The sequence below is a fragment of the Lynx rufus genome, unplaced genomic scaffold (assembly GCF_022079265.1).
Source record: "Lynx rufus isolate CCGP_SWC_20201006 ecotype Redwood Valley unplaced genomic scaffold, mLynRuf1.p SCAF_17, whole genome shotgun sequence".
Lineage (NCBI taxonomy): Eukaryota > Metazoa > Chordata > Mammalia > Carnivora > Felidae > Lynx > Lynx rufus.
In genome coordinates, this window is record NW_025814831.1 from 1676413 (window position 1) to 1700460 (window position 24048).

A 24048-nucleotide genomic window follows, 5' to 3' on the forward strand; every position below is an offset into this window, starting at 1 on the left:
CGCCCCCCCCACCCACCACAGCCCTCTGCTGCCCCCCTGTGGTGACCGCAGGGAGTCCCCAGCCTCCCCCCTCCCCCCCCAGCACCCCCCCCCCGCCCGGCTCAGACAGAAGCCCGGGCTAGGGACACCAGGGGAGGTGGTCCTGTGTTTGCTCCAGGTGTGTGGGCCACCGGAGTCCGAGTGCCCACTACTGGCTTCGTCTTCCCCTGCCTGCCCCGCCCACTCCCGCAGACCCACAGGCACAATGCACCCCCAGCCGGGGACATTGCCATTGTCCAGACACCCGCCAACCAGCCCACCTTATGCTCACGGCAGTCCTGTGATGGCACCGTGGGCCCAGGCAGCATGGCTAGGAACGCCCGGGGCCAGAGACCATCATCCTGGGACCCTCCCCACCGTGGCTGGGAGACCCCCACCCATCGCGGCCACCGTCAGCAGTGGCAAGGAGGGGCCCCAGGAGTGGCCACGGCTTGGGCCACATCAGCACCTGAGGAGACGGGGAGAGGGCGAGCTTCCCACAGCCCCTGTGCTCCAAGCCTTCCTTCGCGCCTGGTGGACCCCTGGGTGTGGGTGGCACTGGGGCACTCGGTCTCGAGGAACCCAGGGGGTCAAGGTGGGGGAAGGCAGCCTGTGGTGCAGAAAACCCTGCTCTGGGATCCAATGCGTCCTCGTCCCGGGCCGCGTCGGGGGCCGGCCCTCCCAGGCACAGGCAGGCCCTGCACTCCCACCGCACCCCTGGGGCTGACTCACACCCCGTGAGCCCCTGCAGCCTACTCTATCACCCGTGCCTGCCGTTCTCCCAGGGCAACAGGGTGCTGTCTCAGGACGGCCCTGTGCGTGCGGGCGTGTGCGTGTGTGTGAGCGTGTGTGCACGCGCAAGTCTCAGGGCAGGGGGCCGCGGCCACGTCCGCTACGGGCTGAGGAGGTTGTTGTGGTTCCCCACACGGGGCAAGGGCTGAACAAAAGGTGGCTGGGAGACCTCAGGAAGGGCTTCACTGCTGCGGGGACGCCCACGTGGCCTGGGACGCCTGGCCCATGCTGGGGGCTGGACGCCCTGGCAGTGGTGGGCAGGGCTTCTGTCTCAGGCCCCCAGACCCAGAAGAGACCCCAGCAGCTGACTGGCCATGTGGGCCAGGGGCCTGCCTGACCGAGCAGCGGGCCCCCTGGGTGTCTCCCTTTCACCAGAAGGGTCCCCGGGAAACCCCAGAGTATCCTCACACCCTCCCCTCGATGCTGGGCTGGGGCCTGGGCAGAAGGGTGGATCAGCCTCACCCTGGCCACAGCGAGCTCACGGAGGGACACACGAGCAGAGACAGCCCCATGCAACACGGTTCCCGGGAACACCACTGCAAGACAGAGCGGCCGGCACAAAGCACGGGGCTTCCCAGAAAGCACCAGCAGGGCCCTGCCCTGACAAGGCCATGCCACCGGCCTCACCGGGCCCCGTCACACATGACACGCACCCCGGGACAGCGCTCTGGGGAGCCTCGGAGGCCACTGCCCTCCCAGCAGCTCCAACGTGGTCGTCCTGGCAACAGCGCCCCCCAGGTCCTTCCTAGAGCCCTCTTGGCCACCAGCTGACCTCTGGGGGGCCTGGCAGCAGGAAAGCCCGGCCCTGAGGCCACGGTGGGCCACCACGTCCTGAGGGGGCAAGGACTGCGGTCGCTCTGGGCGAGGCAGCGGACACGGGTGAAGAGATCGTCAAGCATCAACACCGCAAGTCAACAGTGACTCCACCCAACCTGGGCCACAGACACCGGGGTCTGGCCAGCCCACCCCTCAAAGTCCCTCCCACCCTGCGGCATGGAACAGAGACCACCACTGCTGATGCCTGTAGGGCCAGCGACCGAACAGACCCGTCCTCCGGACTGTGGGCCCGAGACCCCCGGCTCTCTGCCCGACACCCGCAGCCAGGAGGGCAGGGGTGGCGGGTGCAGGCTTTGGGGCTGAAGATCGAGAATGTGTGCTTCCCGGGGGCGCGTCATCGTCCGCAATTAGACACAGAGCCACCTGTGTCACAAGAAGGCCACCGGTTACAGGACACGCACCGAAGCCTGGACCCGCGGCCTCCCCATGACCACAGACGTCCCCTCGGCGGACATCTCCTGGGAGGCCAGGCGAGGCGAGGCCGGCACAGAACGGGCTGCACTGATCCTGGCGAGGGTGCGGCCCCCCACGCCAGACCTCACTGCTTCTCTCCTCACCCCTGAAGCCTTGGGAGACCCAGTCCTGGAGCACCCTCTGACCCCTCCAGGACCCACGGAGGAGCCCGACCTGGCCTGGGCGTCCTGCCTCTCACAGCACCGTGCTGGGGACACAGGCAGAGGGGGTCCCTGGCCTGACTGCTGCCCTGACCTGGAGCCTGACCAGGAAGTCGTGACTCCCCCGTGTCTGGACCTCCACCCAGAGGAACCAGGGTCGATCGGGCGGGGGGGGGGGGCACAGGGGAGGCCTTCACCCATGCAGGAACGATACCCGGTAAACTCCCTAAGAACGGTTCCTGTCCCCTGGCTGGACGGCCCTGTAGGCAAGCACCTGGGAGCCAGGGTCAGTCACAGTCACAGCCACTGGTGTGCCCCCCCATCCCAGGAGGGAGAGTCTGGGACCCCTCCCCTCGCTGCCTGGTGGGAGGGGCCGTGCGGGACCCGGGGCTGGAGGTGCACACGGGCAGCCGCACCCCCATGTACGTGGGAGCAGACGCAGGCCGGGCCCCAGTGGATGCCTGTTTTCAATCAGGAGCCTTGGCCACCGATGGGGAGGGAGACCTCAGGGCTCCAGCCAGGCTGCTGGGAGCCCCCCCAACATCAGTGACTCCAAGACTCAGGCTTGAACTACAAATAGACTCTGGTTCTAAAAGCGCTTTCCAGACACCAGTGTAAACCTCCTGGCCAAGTGGAAAGGAGTGAGGTGTAGCGGGACCAGCAGAGTCCTCGCCCCCGCCCCCTGCAGCCCCCTCCCACCTGGCCTCCCTGAAACATCCCAGGACGGCTCGATCATATCAGGAAAAGTCCTGCCGCAAGCACACAGCAGGCCCACCTTTCAGAGAAGGGGACCCCGGGGGGACGAGCACAGAGACCCCATGCACCCAGAGCCCAGGTTACAGCTACAGGACAGGTGGCCTCACCAGCCCAGGACCCCACGAGCCGACCCAGGGAGGGGCGGGGGAGGTGGGGGCCAGCCCAGGGGGAAGCAGGAGGGGAAGGTGGGGGCAGGGCCCAGGGGGAGGGGGCGGGGAAGGTGGGCCCCCGCGCCCTGCAGGAAAGGCCCAGACTCACTGGCGTGCTTGTCGGCCAGGGCGATGAGGGTGCTGGAGATGTCCCGCCTCCGGTAGAAGCACACCACCTTGGCCTCCACGTTCCCGTTGGCGGTCTGGAACAGCAAGGCAGGATCTGAGGACTACCCCCCACCCCCCACCCCCCGCCAACTGACAGCCCCCAGCAGGGCCGACTCTCACAGGGGACCCTGAGTGTGACCAGGAACAGGCCCATCACAGGGGGGGCCGTGCCCGGGAAGATACGGGGCAGTGACACCTCCAGCCGGCCGGGGACGGGTTGCACAGACCTAAGCCCAGCCTGTGTCCCTCCCCTCCAGGTCTGTTTCCCCCCCATCCCCCTCTCTGTGCCCCTCCCTTCCAGATCTGTCTCCCCTGCCAATCCCCTCCCCGTGCCCCTCCCCTCCAGACCTGTCTCCCCTGCCAATCCCCTCCCTGTGCCCCTTCCCTCCAGGTCTGTCTTCCCTCTCTCCCCACTGTGCTGTCTCCAGGACACAGGTGGACCCCAGCCCACCAGCCGGGGCTCACTTCTGCTGGTCTCCGTGTCCCTCCCCCAGGCCTTGCTTGCTCAGGGCCAGCAACTGGTGGACATTCGCCCAAAGGCGGCTGTGCCTCGGCTCCTGGAACACCCTGCCTTTCCAGCACCCCTCTGGGTGTGACCAAGGCCAGCTGACCACTGACCCCGGTGCCAGGGAGCAGCCCCCAAGGGGCTGGGAGCAGCTGATGCGTTCCCTGGGGACGATGCTGCCATCCCAGGGCTCAGAGACGCCTTCAAGGGCTATCAAAGACTTTGGCCAACACGGGAAGAGAGCAAGACGCTGAGGGAGTCTGCTGGGTTAGGGTTAGGAACAGACCCTTCCTCAACTAACGGGAGCTTCCAGAACCTTCAGTGACACCAGGCTCATGACCACCACTCCAACCTTCCCAGGGTGCAGCGTTCTAGCGTTTACATCCTGAAACGAAGTCGTCTCTAGGCCGAGTGTGGACCATCCGGCTCATTCCACGGAGCCAACAGCCTCTTAGGAAGCCTGGTGATGTGTCACACACTGAGCCCTGGGCACTCCCCGAGGCTAGGAGACCACCCTCTGCCTAGGAGAACCGACCACCTTCCAGGAAAGCAGGGTAGCTGCGGCGAACGCTCCCTGGAGCCCGCGGACGCCCTGGTGTCCAGAGCGCGCCGCGTGCCCCACGGCAGTCACGCCCTCGTAAACGGCTTCAGTGCTGGGAGACGCTTAGAGCCGCCTCGGCCACGGGGCCCACGTGGAACAGTGTCTCCTAGAAATGGTTCCCAGGATGGCCTGCTGGGCTCCAGGTGAGGAGACGCCTCACGGGGACCGCCCCCCAGGACCGTCGTCAGGGCCGCGGCAGCGTCAAGGGCGAAGTCTGACACGACAGCCACCGGACCTGTGAGCTCGGGAGCGGCGCCCCCTCATCCGTGGGGCCGGAGGGCGGCCCGCTGTCTTCGGGGCCCAGGTCCACCACAGAGCTCGCCTGGCAGGGTCTGTGGGGCGCAGCCCTCGGCCCCCACTCGTGGTGGCCCTGGTGGCCCGGCCCAGGCCCGACCCTGGAGACCCAGCACGTGCACACCTCTCCCCCACACGCCCAGGAGGATGGCTGGCAGCTGGGGGGCAGGGGCTCTCCGTGTGGGTCCCAGGTCCTCCCCCTTGGGGTCCGTGACACCCCTCTTCGTCCACCTTCTGTGCTGTGCTGGCCCGACATTTCCACACACCCCCACAAAGCCAGACGCCAATCTTCCAAAATTTGGCTTCTAATTCCAGGACGGCCTCCCCGCCAGGACCCCAGGACCCCCCCCCCACCCCTCCCCGGTTCCCACACCCCAGATGCCAGGCCCCGCCCCTTTTCTTTCAAGCCCACGGTTTCCTTCAGCCCCTCCAGCCCCTTCGGGACCTAACTTCCCGTGGAGACAAAGCCAGCGCAAGAGAGACTCAGGCACGGTTCTGAGAAGAAAATGTGACAATCACTTTGAAGGTTTACAAAAGCCCAGAGTCCTGGGAGGGGTGGGGACCTTTGTCACCCGCCACCGCACAACACAGGCTAGGCTTCATAGGAGGAGGTGTAATATCCAAGAAGAGGTCCCCAAAGAGCAGACCCCTGAACCAGTATGACCACTGCTGTGGCTTTTTTGACAGGTTTTAAAAGAGAACTCATTTTAGAATCGTCTCCAACTTACAGAGAAGTGGGGGGGGCCGTGCGCTGCCCCTGCCCCCCCCCCACCCTCCGGCTGATTCACCCACTCTTGTCTGCAGGTGCCAGTGCTGCCTGGGCCCCAACCCGCTGTCCCACCTCTCAGGCAGGGCCCGGGCTCACCCTCAACTCATCACCTAACCCTGGGCTCTGGCTTTATTGCCAACAGCTCCAGGTTTTACCTTCCACCTTTCTGTGGACAGGGATGTTACCCCCACCCCCCACCCCAGTACAGACAGGGCTTTTACTAAAATTCAAGGCCTTCCTTGAACACCTGACTCCCCTGGGCCGTTCCCCCGTGACCACGCCCAACGGACAATGTGGGGAACACACCAGGGACGCACGGGGGACACTGCTCTGGGGTCCCGGGCTCGGGGTGGGGGGGGCAGTGGCCAGGGTGGGACCACCAGGGAGGGCCTGCAAACTGACCCCCTTGCAGCCCCTGCTGGGACCCACTCGCCTGGCCCCACTCTGAGTGGCTCCAGAATCCACTTCGGTCAGGCCTGAGTCCCACGTTCCGTGGGGCGGCAGGGGGAGGCTGATAGGGGCTGAAGATGTGCCCACCAGCGTCCGAGACTGCAGGCCACCCCGTCCTTTTACATGTGATCCCAGGCAAGTCTCTTCGCCACCCCCCCCACCTTGACCTGACCTGTTCTCCCACCCCATCGGGGCCCCTGTCCTTTCACATGTGACCCCAGGAAGGTCTCTCTGCCCGGACCTGACCTGTAAGGGGGTCCACAGGCACACAAACCCAGGGGTCCGACCAGGCTCAGAGCTGACAAACATCGGCAACCGCCCCTGCTCTTGTCGGTGCCTCCCGGTCACACAACGGGCTCTCCATGTCGCAGCCCAAGCGAGGGGCGGGGACTGCGCCAGCCCGCTCAGCGAGGCCACCTACAGCCATCTACAGTCACCTGCCCCGGGCTGCAAAACCCCCTGTCAGTGGCAACTCCAGCTGGCAGCCTGGGGATGGGGGGTGGGGGGGCGGGGAGGGGGGGAGGACCCCCGCCTCCCCCAGCCACGCGCTTTCGCGCGACTGCCCCCTAAGCAACCTCTCTCTGTTGCTTCCTCGTGACCCAAGTCAGCACAAGCTGACACGTGTGGGTGGGTGACCGGCTAAGGATGCCGCCCGCCCCTCCTCCTGGGGCCCCTGCCGCTGGGGCCGCTGTGAGCAGGTTCCTGCCAGCGAGGCGCCCGCGGGGCACAGGGCCCGGCAGCACAGTGGCCTCCACGCGTCCTGGTCGCCCGCCCCGACCTGAGACCCGCGGACCTGGCCTCGGGGCACAGGCTCCCCCCGCTCCCGCGGTGCTGCCACTGCTGGAGTCTCTTGGGGGCACAGGTGCCCCTAAGTCTGGCCTCCTCGCCCCTCCCCGCCTCCTGCCAAGCATCCCAGGCCACGCTGCCACCAAGCCTGAGGAAAGCAGCTTCAGGAGGGCCTCGAAGAGCACAGCAAGGTCTTCCATGGCCAGAAAGCGACCGCTGCAGCCCTGCCCCCCAGGAACCAGGGAGGGAAGGGCCCACGGGGCCAGGGAGTGCCCTGACCCGATGCCCCTGCGCCGTGACCACAGTGGGCACGCGGGAGGCGTGGGCCCAGCGCCCGGCCCCAGTTATGGCCTCAGCCCACGCCCGCCCAGCCTGGGAGGGCCTACCAGAGGCTCCAGGGACGTGGATCGAGGGGAGGACGGTGCACGTGAGCAGGAAGGAGGCAACGTATGGGCAGGGCCCACAGGGGACCGTGGCTGCCCAGGCAGCTTCCTTCCTTCTACAGCGGGGCCTCCGGAACCTCCAGCCCAGACACCGCTGGGACGCTCCTGTCCCGTTTGAGCCCCTGCTAGGCACACCCGTCACAAGGCCACGGGGGCGCCACCGCCCGACTCTCCAAGGACAGGAACCGGTTCCAGGCAAGTGAGCCTTGGTACAAAGCTACCAGAGGGTCTGTGGCCAGCCCCAGAGCCCCCCGCCAGCAGGACCCCCAGCATGCACGCACACACACGCACACACACGCGTGCTCACACTACCTTGTTGAGTTCCTCGATTCTGCGGATCAGGTACGGGTTGCTGGAAGAGTTCTCGAAATAGACGTAGTCTGCAAACAGGAAGAGAGAGTGTCACCCACAGCACTGAGCCCTGGGGAGCAGAGAATATGGGGTCCACACCATCCCAGCGGGGAGAGGAAGTAACCAGAGACATGTCAGCGGGTGCTGGGCACGGGCTCAAGACGAGGTGGGAGGGGGCCGCCCCAGACAGGAGCCCACCCCCAACCCCCATCCCTGGGGCCCTACACCAGCCGCCCACTGGGAGCTCTATCCTCCCAGGAGGGGCTAGGGGTACCACACTGCAGCTCTGCCCTGGGGACAGCTTCCCAGGGGCCACTGCTGCCTGAAAGGCGGGCCCTGAGTCACACAGGCTGGGCGGGCAGGACAGCCAAGCACGGCCACCACGAGCCCCAGAGACCATGGCAGCATGCTGGGCGGGGGGCCACCAGGCCCCTGCATCTCCTCCCCTTGCCCCGATGAGCCCCTGGCAGTGAGCGGAGGCCAGGGCCTGGGGTGGGGACGGTGTCAGGTGCCACAGGAACATAGGCCCAGACGAGCTACCACCACCCGGCGGGCCCCCCAAAATGCCAGGTCAGCACGGGCTTCCCTCAGGCTCCATCTCGGGGAGACCTGCCCTGGGAGGCTCACACGGAAAGCCCAGGATGGCCGTGAGACCACCGAGTTGCCAGCGGGGCCCCCTGGCTGACGCCTAGGCAAGCTGGGGGAGGTTCGGCACCGGGGACGGCTCCGCCTGCCCCTCGGTGCCCACAGGGCAGGCCTGCGGGGGACGGCTGGTCGGGAGGGGCTCGCCTGAGCCGGAATCTGGTTAAGGCCCGGACACGGCCCAATGCCCACACTGAGCACAGATTCTGCGGAAGGACCTGGCCCGGGACCCCGAGGAGGGGCCCGAACAAGCACGTGTCGCCTGCGGGGCTCACCGGCACAGCCGGAGGACACGGCTGCATCAGACGCGGCCGTGCCCCCACCAGAGCCCCACGGGACCAAAAGGCAAAGACACCAACAACCCAGAGGGGCACGCTCATGGGTTAGGGGAAAACAGGGGTCAAGGAGGGGCCGTGGACGGGCACGAGGTCCGCTTTGAGGGAGACGGAAATTCTCCGAATGCGGAGCGTGGCGCCGCTGCTCAGCTCGCAAAAGAGGAAACTTCAGGGAACTGCACACTCGGAACGGGTGGATTCTACCAGGTGCAAGTTACACCTCGGAAACGCACTGTTTACACGACGGTCTCACGTTGATCTTCTAAGCTTCTGTTCTAAGAAACTAAAGAACGAATTAAACCAAAAATGTCATTCACGTGCACTCCAACCCGGAGACAACCCGGCCGCTCACGATTCCAGCGGCCGACCCCTCCGAGGGCGCCTCCCAGGGTGGCGGGCAGGGGGCCCGGGGAGCAGGGGCCACAGAGCCCCACACGCTCCCCGGAATTCACAGAACCGCGCACTCGAGGAGCGCGCGTGGCTGCGCGTCAGCTACGCTGCGGGTGACGGGAAACCGAGCGACGCAAGACCGCAGATAACGAGCCAAACGCAGGACAAGTGAAAACAAGCGCGAGAGGAAGCAAAGGAAGGACGCGGCTTCACTGCAACACCGGTAAGCGGGCACACCCAGGGTGGGCTGACCAAGGAGCCAGAGACCTGAGCTAGGGACGCCGGGGCGGGGGTGGAGGCGAGGGACGGGGTGCGACGGGCACTGGGCACGGCTTCGCGCCAGGAACGGAGCCCGGGGAAGACTGAGCAACCCTTCACAGACACGAAGCCCCGAGCTCTCCGCAGAGAAGCCGGTACCCTGACGTCTGCTAAAGGAACCGGGCTCATAGATAAAACACCTTCCAAAGTCAACCAAGAGAGTAAAAAGAGACGACAGACAGACAGACGGCCCTCCAGGCCCAGACGGCGTCACTGGGGAACCCACCAGACGCAGGAGCGGGATCTGACGCCAGCTCGTCCAGAGAGCAGACGCGGAGGGAACGGTCCCCACCGGCCCTCGCGGCCACGACGCCAGCACCGCGGCCACGGAGCGCGGGACAACAAAGCGGCTCAAGGGAGCGGCAGCACGCCCAGGCCAGGCGTACACGGAGGGGACGACGCGTCGCAGCCACCGGGATCCCCCTGAAAACACCAAAGCCCGCGGCAGCCGGGCAGGGAAGGAAGGCTGTGCGGCCGTCTCAGTGGATGCAGGACAGACACGTGCTCCCGACGAAAACTCTCTCAGGAAACTGGACATCAGGGGAAGCGTCAACCCGATAAAAGGCGCACGTGGAAAATCTAGAGCTGACGTCACACCCGACAATGAAGAACCACGCCTTCCCCCCAAAATCAGGAGTGACGTGAGCACATCGGCTCTCCCTGCTGTGCACACTCCGTCGCCAAAGTCCGCGAGGAAGAGAAGTACAGACACCGGGAAGGGCCCTCCGTCTGCAGAAGACGTGCCGTCCACACGGAAATTCCCAGAGTCCACACAAAAGCCATTGAAACGAATGAGGGTTTAGCCAGCTCCCAGAACAGAAAACAGCACGTGGACGCTACTATTTACAATAGGCCCGAGGAGCATTAAATACCTAAGTATCCATTTGAGAAAAGACCTACGGATCTTCAAACATCGAAGCCCTGCGCACGGATCTGGCAACTACAAAACACTGGGGAGGAAAATGAGCGAAAAAAGGGGTCACGGGTTAGGATGCAGACGCGGTCAAGGGCCAGGTGGCAAAGACCTGAGGCCTGCAGGGCAGGACGCTGCACCAGGAGTATTTTGTAGGTACGAACGCAACACTCCCACACACCTTTATCGATGAAATTAAAATGAAACAGTAATAATCAGACACAGTCTTTTATGTTTTTAGAAACTTTTTAATGTTTATTTTATTTGCTTTTGACAGAGAGAGACAGAACCTGAAGCAGGCTCCGGGCTCCGAGCCGTCAGCGCAGAGCCCGACGCGGGGCTCGAACCTATAAACCATGGGATCATGACCCGAGCCGAAGTCGGACCCTCAGGTCCTGAGCCGCCCAGGCACCCCTCAAACACAATCTTTCGGAACAACACAAGCCTACTAATGAGAAGAACTGAACTGTTTTGGGGGAGGACCTCTTGCTTCCCCGCGGTCCAGAGTCAGCGTCGAGCACCAGCCCGTCAAGCGCTGACGTCTGGCGCGGCGGGTGTGGCCAAGCCCGGTATCTACGGGCAAGCATACGCTCTCCTGGGCACATTCACCGCTTGGAAAGCCCACGCCAAGCTCCATCAGGTTTTTCTCCTTGACGTTCTCCTTTCAGCAGACAGGAAGGCCTGGACTGTCCACACCCTGCATGTCCGCATGTCCCAAAGGAGAGTATGGCCCCTAACCTGCTCCTGGGGGGTAACGCCAAGCCCTTGGGAGTCCCACGCCTGGTGAGCCACGGCTCTCTGGGGATGCGCGGCCACACGCACACGAGGTCGGGCACATGGTCACGGGTGGTGGCCAGAGAACCAAGCACTGTCCGTGGATCACTGGGAGAGGCCGGCTGAAAGCCTCATGTGCTCGCTACTTCCGCTGACTTTGGTGCGGATGCTTCTGTTGTGACCAACCGCAAGGAGGGGTATGAAGGCCTCAAGGAGCCCTCGGGCCCACAGTGGCGCAGCAGGAGACCCTCCACGGCAGGGGACGCGGGAGCTGCTGGCAGTCAGGCCTTGGAAACACAGAAAGTCCCTCGGGGCGTGAACGGGGTCCGGAAGCACTGTCGGAGCCCTAGATGAGGTCCCTGTACATGGGACTGGGGCGGCGATCTGCCTCTCGTCGTAACCAGGATGCTGAGGAAACTACCGAGAGAGGCCGGAGCTTCAGACGTGAGTTGTCACCAAAATGGCTTTACCAGCAGAAGTTCGCGCACGTGCAATTTTACATAATTTTCAGATGACCTCACAAAAGACCCCGACCACGTATGCAGCAAGAACTAGTTTCCAAAGGCACACGGTGACAACGGTGGTTCAGAGCAGTCCTTCGCATCCCCCCAAACTTCAGTTTCGGCCCTGAATTTAAGAAGTCACAATAAGGAGCACCTGGGTGGCTCAGTCAGTTAAGCATCTGACTTCAGCTCAGGTCATGATCTCACGGTTCGTGGGTTCGAGCCCCACGTCGGGCTCTGTGCTGACGGCTCAGAGCCCGGAGCCTGCTTTGGATTCTGTGTCTCCCTCTCTAGCTGCCCCTCCTCCTCTCACACTCTGTCTCTCTCAAAAATAAATGTTAAAAAAAATATATTGTTTTTAAAGAAATTAAAACTTAACAACCAGGGGGCGCCTGGGTGACTCAGTTGGTTAAGCATCTGTTTCTTGGTTTGGGCTCAGGTCATGATCTCAACAGTTCGCAGGTTCAAGCCCCGCATCAGGCTCTGTGCTGACAGCACGAAGCCTGCTTGGGATTCTGTCTTTCTCTATCTCTAACTCAAGATAAACGAATAAACGTTAAAAAAAAAAAAAAAAAAATTTAACTGTGGCTGCGCCATGGAGCTGCCTGGCGGGGCAAGGAAGACACCAGCTTATACTTCGGACGGACAAGAATTCTGTGAACCGGGCTGCCCAGAGGTGTCCGACCGGCTGTCGGCTCAGGTCATGGTCTTGGGGTCCGAGGTCAAGTCCCGCGTCGGTCGGGCTCATAGAGAGAAAACTGTTTCAGAACTGTCTCTCTCTGCCCCCACCACCCCTGCTCTCGCACACTCTCAAAATAAATAAAAATTAAAAAAAATAATTCACAGAAGTGATGGTGTGTAAGTCCATGAGATCAGAGGAAGGTCACGCTGATGCATGGGTTCGATGAGGCAGGAGGGACTCACACTTGTCACCAAGTGGGGCTTGGAGCCTCGTCCGCATAGTCACGTCACATGCGAGACATGGGTCCCAGACAGGGTTCCCGAGAGAAACGCACTGGGGGGGGGGGCATGCGCAGACCAGGTGGGAGGAGGCACCGGGGTCCCGAGGTCATGTAGCCCCGCTGGTCCCGTGGGGAGCTGGCTGGAGGAGCCGCTCCTCTGGAGACCCTGCGCTTCTGCTGGCAACTGTGCGCGCTGAGCCGTGGGGACGCAATGCACAGGTGCTGCCTGCCCCCCGACCCCCGGTTCCCGCGAGGGGACGGTGTGGCACGGAGACCCGCGTGATTCACCCCGACCCCAGGCCGCGGGTGACCCCAGCCCCTGCCACTCAGCCCGCCGGCGTGGCCCCAAAGCAGCCAGAGGCTACCCGCAAATGAGCCAGCCAGGCAGCGTCTGAGCGACTCCGCAGTGTGGACCCTCTCGGAACCCACCTACAACAGCTCGACACCACCCGACCCGCACTCCGCTGCTGCTTTTCTGTGGGGAAAATCTACGGGAGAGCCGACCTATCCCAACAGGCTCGGCAGCTCGGGAGAGGGACGAGCCCGGGAGCCCACAGTCCTGGCCCCGAGGCTGCCCACGTGGACCAGTGGCAGGAACCGTGGACACGTGGCAAACCGATGTGACAACAGAGCCAGCACGTCCAGTGAGAAAGGAAGATCATTTTTTTAATGTTTATTTTTAAGAGAATGAGTGCAAGAGGGCAGAGAGAGAGAATCCCACAGCACAGAGCCCCGTGTGGGGCTTGGACCCACGAACCGTGAGATCATGACCTGAGCCGAAGTCGGATGCTCAACCGACTGAGCCGCCCAGGCTCCGACACTCACAATGTCAACAAACGATAACGCACGCTCATGAACGTGCCAAAAAAAAAGTGAGAGTCCCAACCCTGACCTCACACAAAACTGAACCTAAAATGGATCACAAACTCGAAAGTAAAACCCAAAACTATGAAACTTCTATGAGAAAACAGGGCGAGAATATTTGTGAGCCTGGGCCGGGCAGGTTTTGCGGAGACGCCAAATACACACATTATAAAAGAGAAAACCTGTAAGACACGCCCCTGAAAACCAGAGCGTGAAAGCAGCTCCCACAATTCAACAGGAAGAAAAACAAGCACCCCGATTTTTAAACCGGGGCCAAGGCCCGCGCACACACCCGCCCGGAGAGCAGAAGCTCAGGGCCGCTCCGCGCGGGGAGGCCGCCAGCCCAGGCCCGGCGCGCCCTGGGGGAGCCGAGGTGCAGCGCCGCCGGCGGGACGCGAGACGGCCCGGCCATCCCGCCACGCAGCATCTGCGTGTCACCAAGTGAAATCCGCGCTCCCGGTCCAAACACACAGCCCCGCTCCTGGGCGCTTTCATCTGGAAGTCAGGACACGCGCAGAACTCAGCACGGGAGTCCACACTCATCATCGCCCAAAACTGAGGACGGCCCCGCCAGGGTCTGCGTGCCTCCAAAATTCACGCGGAAACCCTCACCCCCCCACCCCGGGAGATGGTGCCGAGAGGTGGGCCTTCGGGGGTGCCTAGGTCACGAGCGGGTCCCCTCAGCCAGGAAAGCGACCTCACCAGACACCAGACCTGCTGGAGCCTTGCCCTTGGACGCCCAGTCTCCGGGCCGTGAAAAATAAATGTGTCCGTTACAGGCGGCCCCACCCGCGTCACAGCCGGAGCGGACGAAGACAGGCCCAACTGTCCACCGGCTGCTGACACGGGCAGGAACGCCGGACATGTTACACTCAGGGAGGGGAGCCAGGCTCAAAACGCCACGTACGGTGTGGCTCCGCTTCCGGGACGTGCCGCACAACGCAGACTAGCAGGAATGGACGCAGGTCCGCGGCTGTCGCGAGCTGGGGGGAGCAAGGGTTCGGAAAACGGACGAGGAGGAAGTTCGTGCGGCCGTGGAAATGTTCTCAAGGGCTGAGGTGGGCACACACCTGCCATCTGTCAGAGTCAAAGACTGTCCCCGAGAAAGCACTTACTCCGTACAAGCCCGACCTCAACAAGCCCGACTTTATTTTTTTATTTTTATTTTTAAAAAAAATTTTTTTTCCAACGTTTTTATTTATTTTTGGGACAGAGAGAGACAGAGCATGAACGGGGGAGGGGCAGAGAGAGAGAGGGAGACACAGAATCGGAAACAGGCTCCAGGCTCCGAGCCATCAGCCCAGAGCCCGACGCGGGGCTCGAACTCCCGGACCGCGAGATCGCGACCTGGCTGAAGTCGGACGCTCAACCGACTGCGCCACCCAGGCGCCCCAACAAGCCCGACTTTAGAGAGAGTGAGCAAGGGAGGAGCAGAAAGAGAGGAGGGAGAGAATCCCAAGCAGGCTCCGAGCTGTCAGCACAGAGCCTGATGCAGGGCTTGACCCCACGAACCGTGAGGTCATGACCTGAGCTGCAATCGAGAGTCATGAGCCACCAGGCGCCCCTACCAACCTGACTCTAAGCGTTAGGATCCCATGCACAGGGCACGCCCCTCCGTGACTGCGCTCTACGGTGTCTGCTAATACCCAGCGGCTTCGAAGGGACACAGGGTCAGGGGCTGCCAGCCTGATCAGCACAGGACCTGGTTCTGTGTCTGCTTCCGTTCAGTGTCCGCCGCTGATTCACTCACTGAGCTCAGGGCCAGCGGCTCTGTAACCAGCACCGAAGGAGCTTTCCTGACGCAGGCGTGTTCCCCGCGAGGGACCTCGCAGCCTCCCTGCATGTACAAACACCAGACCGGATGGCACTCGAAACAGTACAACGAGAATGTATGAAACCACGGTACCAGACGGGCCAGAAGGACCCCGGTTTACAGGGCACAAGGCGTCACCTCCTTCGATCCCAGCTGGGGACCTGCTCGTCGGGCACTCACTTCTCACAGCTCTGCACGGCTGCCACAAGGACCGATCTGGGCCACAGACCAACGTGGGGAGTAGGCGGAGGCAGTGGTGCGGGATCAGCAGGGACAGTGGGGACGGTGCCCGCTGAGGGCAGACCCAGAGAAGCAGAGGGCGGTCCTGGCAATGAGACCAGCCCACAGGGACGGGGGCCACGGGCAGCCGGGGGGGGGTGGCAAAAGGAGGTCCCACAAGAACACGGACACCCAGCGGTGCCCGGCACATCACCGGAAGGCCCCGCCGCCCGCCCTCCACGCCCTGATTGTCAGAATCCCTCCAGAAGTGGCTCCCGCCAGGTCTGTGGGGGCCGGGGACCCCTCCCCCAGGCCCGGGCTCCCCCTCTGCCCCTCCACGCTGGGGACACCTGCAAGCCCAGCGTTTTGCTTTTTCCAAATGTGGGGATGAATCAGGAGAAACCAGCAGTAGCCGGCCAGGCACAGAGCCCTCGAGCCCCGGCCGCCGCGTGGAACCTGACTCGCGTCTCCGTGTGACTCTCTCCCAAATAGTGCACGGGAGTCCCAGGACTCCCGCCTGCTTACCCTACGGGCCCTGCGAGCTGCCGGCCTGGCCACCTTCACGCAGGCATCCCTCTCCCGTCCCTTCCCTGGAAGGATAGCCAGCAGCACGTCACCGTCCCCGTGGCAGTCTGGGGACCAGAGCCTGCCTGGAGGGGGAGGTACCGATGACACAGGGGCAGCAGCTGATGTCCACTTCGTGCAGGTGGCCAGATGGCGGAGGGCTCCCAGGCACCGGGCCTGAGTGGGCAGGGTCCCCCACGTTCCTCTGGACGCATCACCATCCAGACCCCCCCTGCCACCCCCTCCCTCTCCTTTGAAGATCCTGCTGGTTCTGCTGCCTCAAACGAAAGGCGAGCGGGAGTCGCGCAGAGGGCGGCTCACCACGGCCACGTCACAGGCGGCCTCCCGGGAAGTCCGGCCCTGCAGAGGGCGGGGGTCCCTGCGAGGAGGTGCTGCTGTCTGCACCCTGACCTGGGGGTTCAGCCAGGTGGGCCCTGTGGCCCGGGGCTGGGACAGGGCCAGGCGGGTGGGTTACAAGCCCTCTAGGACTTTGGACTGGACCCTCCGCTCCTCGGAAGCCGTTAAGCAGTTTTAAGCAGCGAGACAGCTTAGAAGGATCATCTCCTAAGGCAGGTCACAGACCACAGACCTGGGGGCCAGCCGGGGGCCGCAGTGCGTGTGGGGCAGGCAGGCGGTGCCCATGGGCGCCTGAATTGGCAGCGGGGACTAGAGGGACCCTGGGATGTCCTCAGAGCCCAGCCCAGACCCTCGGCCCCCCCGAAGACAGCACCCCTGGTCCACCCGTGCACAGAGCCCTCGGGAGCCCTGAGAAAGCTGCATTCCGAGTCTGATTTGGGCCCGCTTGGCCCTGGATGGTCAGTGGGGGGACTGAGAGGACACAAGGGTCCCAGGGAAACTGGGGCCCCAGGCAGCGGAGCCGGCAGGCTGGGCAGAGGGAACAGGGGCGGCCCTCCCCTCGGACAGGGGGCCACAGGGCGCCCACTGTGCCTGGCGTGACCAGCCCCACATCCACACCTCCAGACCACAGCGCCCGCCCTGAGCTGGCGGCCCGTCCCTCGGGCCCTGGGCACGAGGGATTCCGTTCCGTGGACCGTTTACTCCAACATCCTTCATCAACAGCTTCTTTTGTATTAAGCCACAGCTTCGTGGCCAAATTCTTCTCTCAAGAGACCTGGGAGGCCAAAGCAGGGCTGGCTGCCGCGGAGGGCCCACCCGAGGGACAAGACCGGGGGCGGCGGACACGCAGGGGCCACGAGCGCTTCCCCGCCGCCTCTGCAAGTTTGGGATCCTCAGGTGTACGGACTCCCCGCCTGGTCAGAACCTTAAAGCGCAGGGACAACGGCAGAGGCACGGCTGACGGGAGGACAGGGTTCCGAGGGGCACAGAGCCCAGAGCACGGCCCCAAGGGAACACTGCCAAGCGGCCAGGAGCGCCAGCACATCCCGGCACCTTTTGAAAGTACGTTTTTAAAAGCCAATTACTACCCAAAAGAATGGGTGTTAGCTTCTTGCAATGAAAGAAAGGAAAGGAGGGGGGGAACCCCAAGGAAAAGCTTATGTTCTGTCAATCAAAAAGAAACGCCCCAAAGGCTAACCACGTTGTCAGGTGGCTCACGCCCCGACTTAGGCTCTTCACGTCTCAAACCTCACTCGACACCTTTGCCTTAAGTTGCAGAGAGAAGAGTCGCCCCGAGGTGCCCTCAGCCCACGGCCCGTTCCAGAAGCCTGCTGAGGCCTGGGAAGACAGACCCCGGAGGAGCAGAGGTCATGGACCCTGACCCTGCCACCCACGGCCAGGCCCCGCCTTGCCACACTCGTAGCCGCCAACAGAAGGCCTCTGTCGGCAGCCAGGTCACTTCCCTGGGAAGAGCCAGGCCCTGTCCCCTCCCCGGCTGGCCCACTCCACCCAGCCGGTCAGCTGGCACAAAGCCGCCACCCGGCCTTCGCCCCGCCCAGACCTCCTGGCAGGGCCTCGGAGCAGCCTGCCAGGTAAAATGCCGGACACCCAGATAAGTCTGCATTTCTGCTGAGGATTTTCTAGCATCTATGTGTCCTCTGCAATATTTGGGACACGGTTCTAGTCAGAAACTGCTTATGTGACGTTCAAATCTAGCTGGTGTCCTACTCTCTCCTTGCTGGATCCGGCATCTCAGGAAAAGGCTCTGTTCCCAGGGTCCTGAGTGGAGATAACAAGGGGCGGGGGGGTGTCCCCTTCTCAGAATGTCCCTGCGGCAACCCCCACCACACCAGGGCCGCCCAGACAGGGCCATCGGCTCGGGGCCAGAGGGCTACGTCTTCCAGACGCCCCCTCCCTAAGCAAGCGGTGCTGAAGGACAGGACACCAACCTGCCAACAACCCCCCCCCCCCCCGCCCCGTGACCACCAGCTCTGCCAGGACCCAGGCAGCAGCGACCCCGAGACCCCGTCCGCAAACCACGAGCAAACGCCACTTCTGCGGAAACCCACAGGGGGTTCGAGCGGGAGCGTGTGGTCACACCTGCGGAGCACAGAGATCCTTGTCCGCTGGGGGAAACGGAGGCACGGGAAGGTCTGAGCGGTGGCCAGGCCCCCACCAAGCTCGGAGCCAGACAGGCCTAAAAGCCAAGCAGCCCCACCCACGCACCAAGGGTCCCAGGGGCCTGTGGCCTGGTGGGGGCTCTGCTAAAGCCCCCCCACCCCAGAAGGCCTGAGCTGAAGGCACAGCAGATGCCAGTCGAGGGCCTCCAGCCCTGCAGAGGGGAGGCGATGCCCAGGGGCCCCCGGCCCACCACCCCACCGTGCCCCTCTCACGTCTGCATCCAGGGGCCAGTGCCTGTGTTCCTGTGATCATGTCTTCATTTATTCAACGGCCCTTGTGGCCCAGACAGCGCGTGGGAACCAGGTGTAAGCCAGGGCCTACGGGGCCTTGTCACTAGTCAGTGGGAGCCATGGGGGCCTTGAGCCAGGAAGGGGGGTTCTGCACTGCAGGAAGGTGGTGCCTGGAGGGTACGTACGGAGCGGGGGGGGGCAGGATGGAGAGACTTCTCTACAACACAGGGAGGAGCCCTGAGCCGCAGCGACGGGGGCGGAGGGGGCCAGCTGAGGGAGGGGCCGGGGGCTCCTGGGATGGAGGAGGGCCAGTCAGCCCCCGGGGCCAGGCACCTGTCAAGGTGCCTAGCTGGCAGTGTGACGAGGAAGAACCTCTGGGGTGACACTCCAGCCTTGCCCTCAAGGTGGGAGATGAACAGCCCCTCTGTTCCAGGCCCCTGCACCCCTGCCTGCTGCCCACACACCCTGCTGCTCATAGGATGTAGGCTCCCATTCCCAGGACTGCCTCTGAGCTGGGGGGGTGGGGGGGGTGGGGGGGGGGTACTGATGGCCAGGCAGGTGCCGTGCTGACCCACTGCACAGATGAGGGCAAGCCCAAGGTCGTCACAAGGCTGGCCCAGCTGGAGGGAGATGTGAGACCCAGGCCCCAGGGGGGCCAGCCAGTCAGTGAGGAGGGGAGACTGGGCCAGAGTCCACCCAGAGGGTTCTCAATCCTGACATACTCCACCAAAGGAGGGCGACCAAGCATCTGGAGGTCTCGGGAAGGGTGGGCACCAAAGGAACGCGGGGGCAGGAAGGGCACCCCGCCTCCCCGTGGAAGTGCCGAACGAGGACAAGCCCGGAACCCCAAGGAACAAAGTGGGGCCCAACGCTGGGGGCTTCCTAGGACCCAAACCAAGGGAGGAAGTGGGGGAAGCCTCCCCCAGGGCCCCAGCCAACTCAGCACCACCCCCATCCCCACCCAGGGCTCCTTGCCTGTCCCCAACCCTTGCAAAGCACCTCTTTGCTGGACTGGGGCAACAGGAGGCGGTGAAAAGTTTTGGGGTGCATCAGAAGTGTGCTCAGGGTAAGCGCAGCCTGCTGAGGGCCCCACAGAGGGAATCCTGCTGGGGGAAGCCCCCAAGCACAGAGCAGGCCCTCCTGGGCTCCCAGGGAGGAATGTGGCCCCGGTATGGGGCTCCCCACCCCTGCACTGGAGCCAACCGACCCCCAAGGCCCTCCACACCGCAAAGGCCCGGAAACTTGGTCCGGTGGGTGGGGGGGGGGGCAGCCTGAACCTCCCAAGACCATGTGCTCCGGCTCAGGGGGGGGGGGGGGGGCTCAAGCCAGCCCCAGCCGCAGGCTCTCAGGCCCACCAGGCCCAAAGGATGCTCGGCGCTGCCCAGCGTCTCCGGTGCCCGGGGCCCGACAGACCAGCCGCTGGGCCCCCAACAGGTGGGCAGAGCCCCCGCCTCCCTGCAGCCCGCTCGGCCACCACCACCCACTGGCCCCCGTCGGGGCCGGGCCCAGGGGCCATTTCGGGTTGCGGACTGGGGCGAGCGGGGCCAGGGCAGAGGTGGCGGCGGAGGAGCAGGCCGCTCAGAAAAGATGGAGTGGGAAGGGGAAGGCGGCGAGGGCGGGGGTGCCGCGGGGAGCGGGGTGGGGGGGGCCCGCTGGGGTGGGAGGAAGGATGGTCGGCGCTGGGGCGGGCCTGCGGTGGGGGAGGGGTGCAGGGGTGGAGGGAGGGGACCAGAAGTGGGCCGCGGGGGGGCCGTGCGGCCGGCGCGGCGGGCGGAGCGGGTGGGGGAGGGGATGGAGGAAAATGGGGGAAGGGGAGGGACGAGACGGGGGCCCGGGCAGGGGTGACGGGGGCCCGGGGTTGAGGGGAGGGGGGGAGGTGGTGCTGGCGCGGGCCCGGGACGGCGGTGTGGGGCCGGCGGCCCGGGGGGCCGGGGGCAGGCCCGGGGGGCCGGGGGCCGGGGGCCGGGGGGGGGGGGTGGGGGCGGCCGGCGGGGACCGGGGGCCGAGCCCGGGCCCGAAGCGCATAAAGGCGGGCGGCGGGCGGCGGCGGCGGCCTTACCTCCGACCCTGTACATGTTGGCGGCCATGTCCGGGCCGGCGGCGGCGGAGGGCCGGGCGCGCGGGGGCGCGGGGCGCGGGGCCTGGAGGCGGAGGCGCGGGGCGCGGGGCGCGGGCGCGGGCGGGGGGCGGGCGGTTTAAAGGGGCCGCCGCCGCCGCCGCCGCCGAGGCCGCCGAGGCCGCGCAGGGACCGAGGGCCGCGGCGCGGGCGGGAGAGGAAGAGGAGGAGCGGCCGCGGGCAGGGGAGGGGCCTCGGGCGCCGCCGCCCACCGCGCGGCCGTTACCCGGCCGGCCCTCCCCGCGCCGCCGCGCGCCCCCCGCCCCGGGCGCGTCCTTCCGGCAGCCCCCGGCGCGCCGGCCAGGGTGAGCCCTCCCCGCGCGCCCCCTGCTCGGTGGGTCCTCCCACAACCCGCCCGCCACCCCACCCCCCCGCCCCGGGGCTTCCCCGTGCCTGGGTCTTCCTGGCATCCCCAGCGCCCGTTACCCGGGTGGGTCCTGCCCCTGCACCCAACCTGCTCCCCCCTCCCCAGGTGGGTCCTCCCCGTGCCTCCACACCCGGGCCCTGCCAGCATCCCTGGCGCCCCTTCCCGCAATGGCCATCACAGCCTCCACGCTGGTCCAGAGCCCCTCCCAGGGCCTCCAGCCCCCTCTCTCCCACTCTCCCCTCCCCGGAGAAGGTGGCTCTCCCAAGTCCCCCCGTCCCGCCCCCCCCCCCCCCACCTGCCCTGAATCCCAGCCGCCCAGCCTCAGCCACATGGCCCTGCTGCTGCACACCTCCCTTCCGGGCCTGGCTCTCTCCACCCACCCCAGGGGGGTCTTTGTCTCTGCCCTCACTGCCCAGCCCCCATGGCCATGCTTGGACACTGGTGGTGCCCCCATCCACATGGGCAAGTTCCCCGGCTGGTGCGGCCTCCCTGAACTGTGGCCTCATGAAAAGGCCAAGCCCAGTCCACCGCCCATGAGGTTGCGGAGGTGGGCCCTGAGGCTGGAAGGACCGCCTCTGTGTGGAACAAGGTACCTGCTTCTCTTTCTCAGCCCCCCTCAGGACCCTAACTGGGCACGTGTGTGCTTGTCACTTAAGGTCCAAGGATTGTGGAGGATGCAAGGCTGGTGGGCCCAGCCTGAAAGAGCATGAGGGGGAGGGGGTGGCATCCCAGGGGGAGAGAAGCAGGTGTCCCAGCCGAAGTTTGGAGCCAGGAGCGACATCACTCTTGAGGGGCAAGGAAAAGGAAGTATCTGGTCTCCAGCTTGGTGGTCTGAGCAACATTGTGTGTTCCTGCCCTTTACGCAGCAGGGGCAGGTCTGTGGCTAGAGGGGGTGCAGTTTAGTTGAGGGACCCCCCCCCCAGGCTGAGCACAGGTCTCCGCAGCAGTGGGAGCGGCAGGGACAGAGCCATATAGGAACCCCACCCCATAGGGTCCCTGCAGGGGACCAGGAAGGTGGGCGGGAGCCCAGAGCCAGGTGGGGTTCCAAGGAGGGTAGTGCAGCCCAGGGCTCCAGAAGAGGAAATGCCCACTCACTCTCTGAGGAAGTTAGCCAGGAGGGCAGCCGAGGGGCAGGGGGTTTATGGTAACTGGAGGAGGGGGGAAGGAGGAGTTCAGGTGCAGGACTCGGGGCAAACATGCTGAGGTGGTTTCCCCAAACGTGACCGGGGAGGTGGTGGTGGAGTGGCGTCCCTCCCCCACCACAGGCCCCCTTCCCGACGCCCTAGCCTGAACCTCCTCATCTGGACGGCGAAGCCGCGTCGTGAAATCTTCCAATACGGAACAAATTGGCCAAAAAGTCACAACTACCAAAAAGTGCCCAGCTGGCCATTGGGGGTGGAGAGAGCCCAAAACGTCCATCGTGTCTTGTAAAGTGCCTGCCTCTGCCTCGGTCCCAGACCCAGGAAGGGCTTCAACCTGAGCACCGAGGCCCTGCCCCAGCTGGGAAGGCGGACGCTGACCTCCCTGCAAGGGGACAGGGGTGGGGAGGCGCAGCTGGGGATGGGCGGGCAGGGCCCTCGCGTGGGAGGCAGGGCCACCAGAGGCCAGCATCTCAGGGAAGCCGTCCGTCTCCTGAGCTTCCCCACAAAAGGTAAGGATACGCCCCTCACAGAGCGGAGTGGCATTTAAGAAGACCTCAGGAGACACCACCGAGCCCCCGCCGGCTTCCACGCGGCTTTCTCCCCTTTCCAGACTAACGTCCAGCGCCCTGCCCTAAACCAGCCCTGAGGCGGTCGACAGGTCCCGGGTAAATTGCAGAAATTCAATGTCAGTTGCAGAAATTCTATGAATTCATCCATTAGTTAGCAGTGCAAACAGACATTCACAGGGATGTTCTGTGCGGCTAAGTCCACACATCCAACAACAGAGAAACTGGAAGAGGGGGGGAGGAGGCGAGGGGCCAGCGCAAACCCCGTAGACAATGCTCCTGAAGCAGAAGACGACTCCCCAGGAGTGCCACCAGTCACGAACGAACATGAGAGGCACGTGCGATCGCTAATCAGAAGCCCAAGTAGTGGACGACAAAACAGCAGACGAAGCAAGATTAACGGCCGAGGAAACTCGCTTCCTCACAGTCACAGCGTTCCGGAATGAGTCTGAAGCAGCACGGGGCACGACGTCAGATTACCGACGGGGCAAAGGCTGGAGACCATCTGTGGGCAAGACGACGCAACGGAAACGAGAATTTGTTTGTTCGACCGTTACTTGCGGGACGTCTGCTTGGTGCCACAGTTTAGATGGGCGGGGGGTAAGGAGACACGATCTCTGCGCTCGGGGAGCACACAGCCCAGTGGGGAGGAAGGCAGGGATGATGATACACGATGAGGTCACGTGTCCTGAAGAGGGTGGGGGGACAATTGTTGAGAGAGGTCAGGACGTTGGGAGGGAGGGACCCTCAGCCCTGCGCAGGTGCGGCACCCCTCAGGGCCCACGGGGCGCGCGGGCTTCGCCGCTGGAGGGCTCGGAGTGACCTTTCTTCGGGGGACCCCTGGCGGTGGCACCCCGTGGGGGCTGAGAAGATGCAGAGGCTCCGGTGGCAGAGGGCTCGGAGGGGGCGCAGAGATCGGTGTGCCCGAGTGACAAGGGGCCTGCAGGCCGTGCTCGGCAGGATCCGCACTGAGGCCTACCGCGCCTGAACCCGGCCGTCAGGGGTCAGTAGAACCGTTTATCGGGAAGCACAGATCGCAGACACAGCAGACACGGACAGAAAGCCAGGCTGACCCTCACTTCTGCAGTGGCACTCAGAGCGGGAAGGCCCAGCCCTGAGGGAAAGACGGTGTCACCCACGACAGGAAGGAAGGGTCCCCGGCCAGCTCTGGTGTGGGTCTAAGGGCCTCAGGGAAACCTCTGTAGACCTAGAAGAATCCGAGAAATAAACGTCTTCAGACACATAAACCCGGACCTTAA

The 24048-nt window shown here is 64.5% G+C and overlaps 1 protein-coding gene across 7 annotated transcripts in view; it reads right to left on the minus strand.

Annotated features, from left to right (window-relative positions):
• The window catches only part of MTA1 (metastasis associated 1), a 34875-nt gene extending 14139 nt beyond the window's left edge, over positions 1-20736 (minus strand). For all 7 annotated transcript variants that reach the window (XM_047079939.1, XM_047079938.1, XM_047079937.1 and 4 more), the window contains exons 1-3: positions 20658-20736; positions 7495-7562; positions 3276-3369 (exon numbers count right to left, since the gene is read on the minus strand). In XM_047079939.1, the coding sequence (XP_046935895.1) occupies positions 3276-3369; positions 7495-7562; positions 20658-20685 (190 nt within the window). In that variant the 5' untranslated portion in view covers positions 20686-20736. The remainder of the gene's footprint in view (positions 1-3275; positions 3370-7494; positions 7563-20657) is intronic.
• Between the last annotated feature and the right edge of the window lie 3312 nt (positions 20737-24048).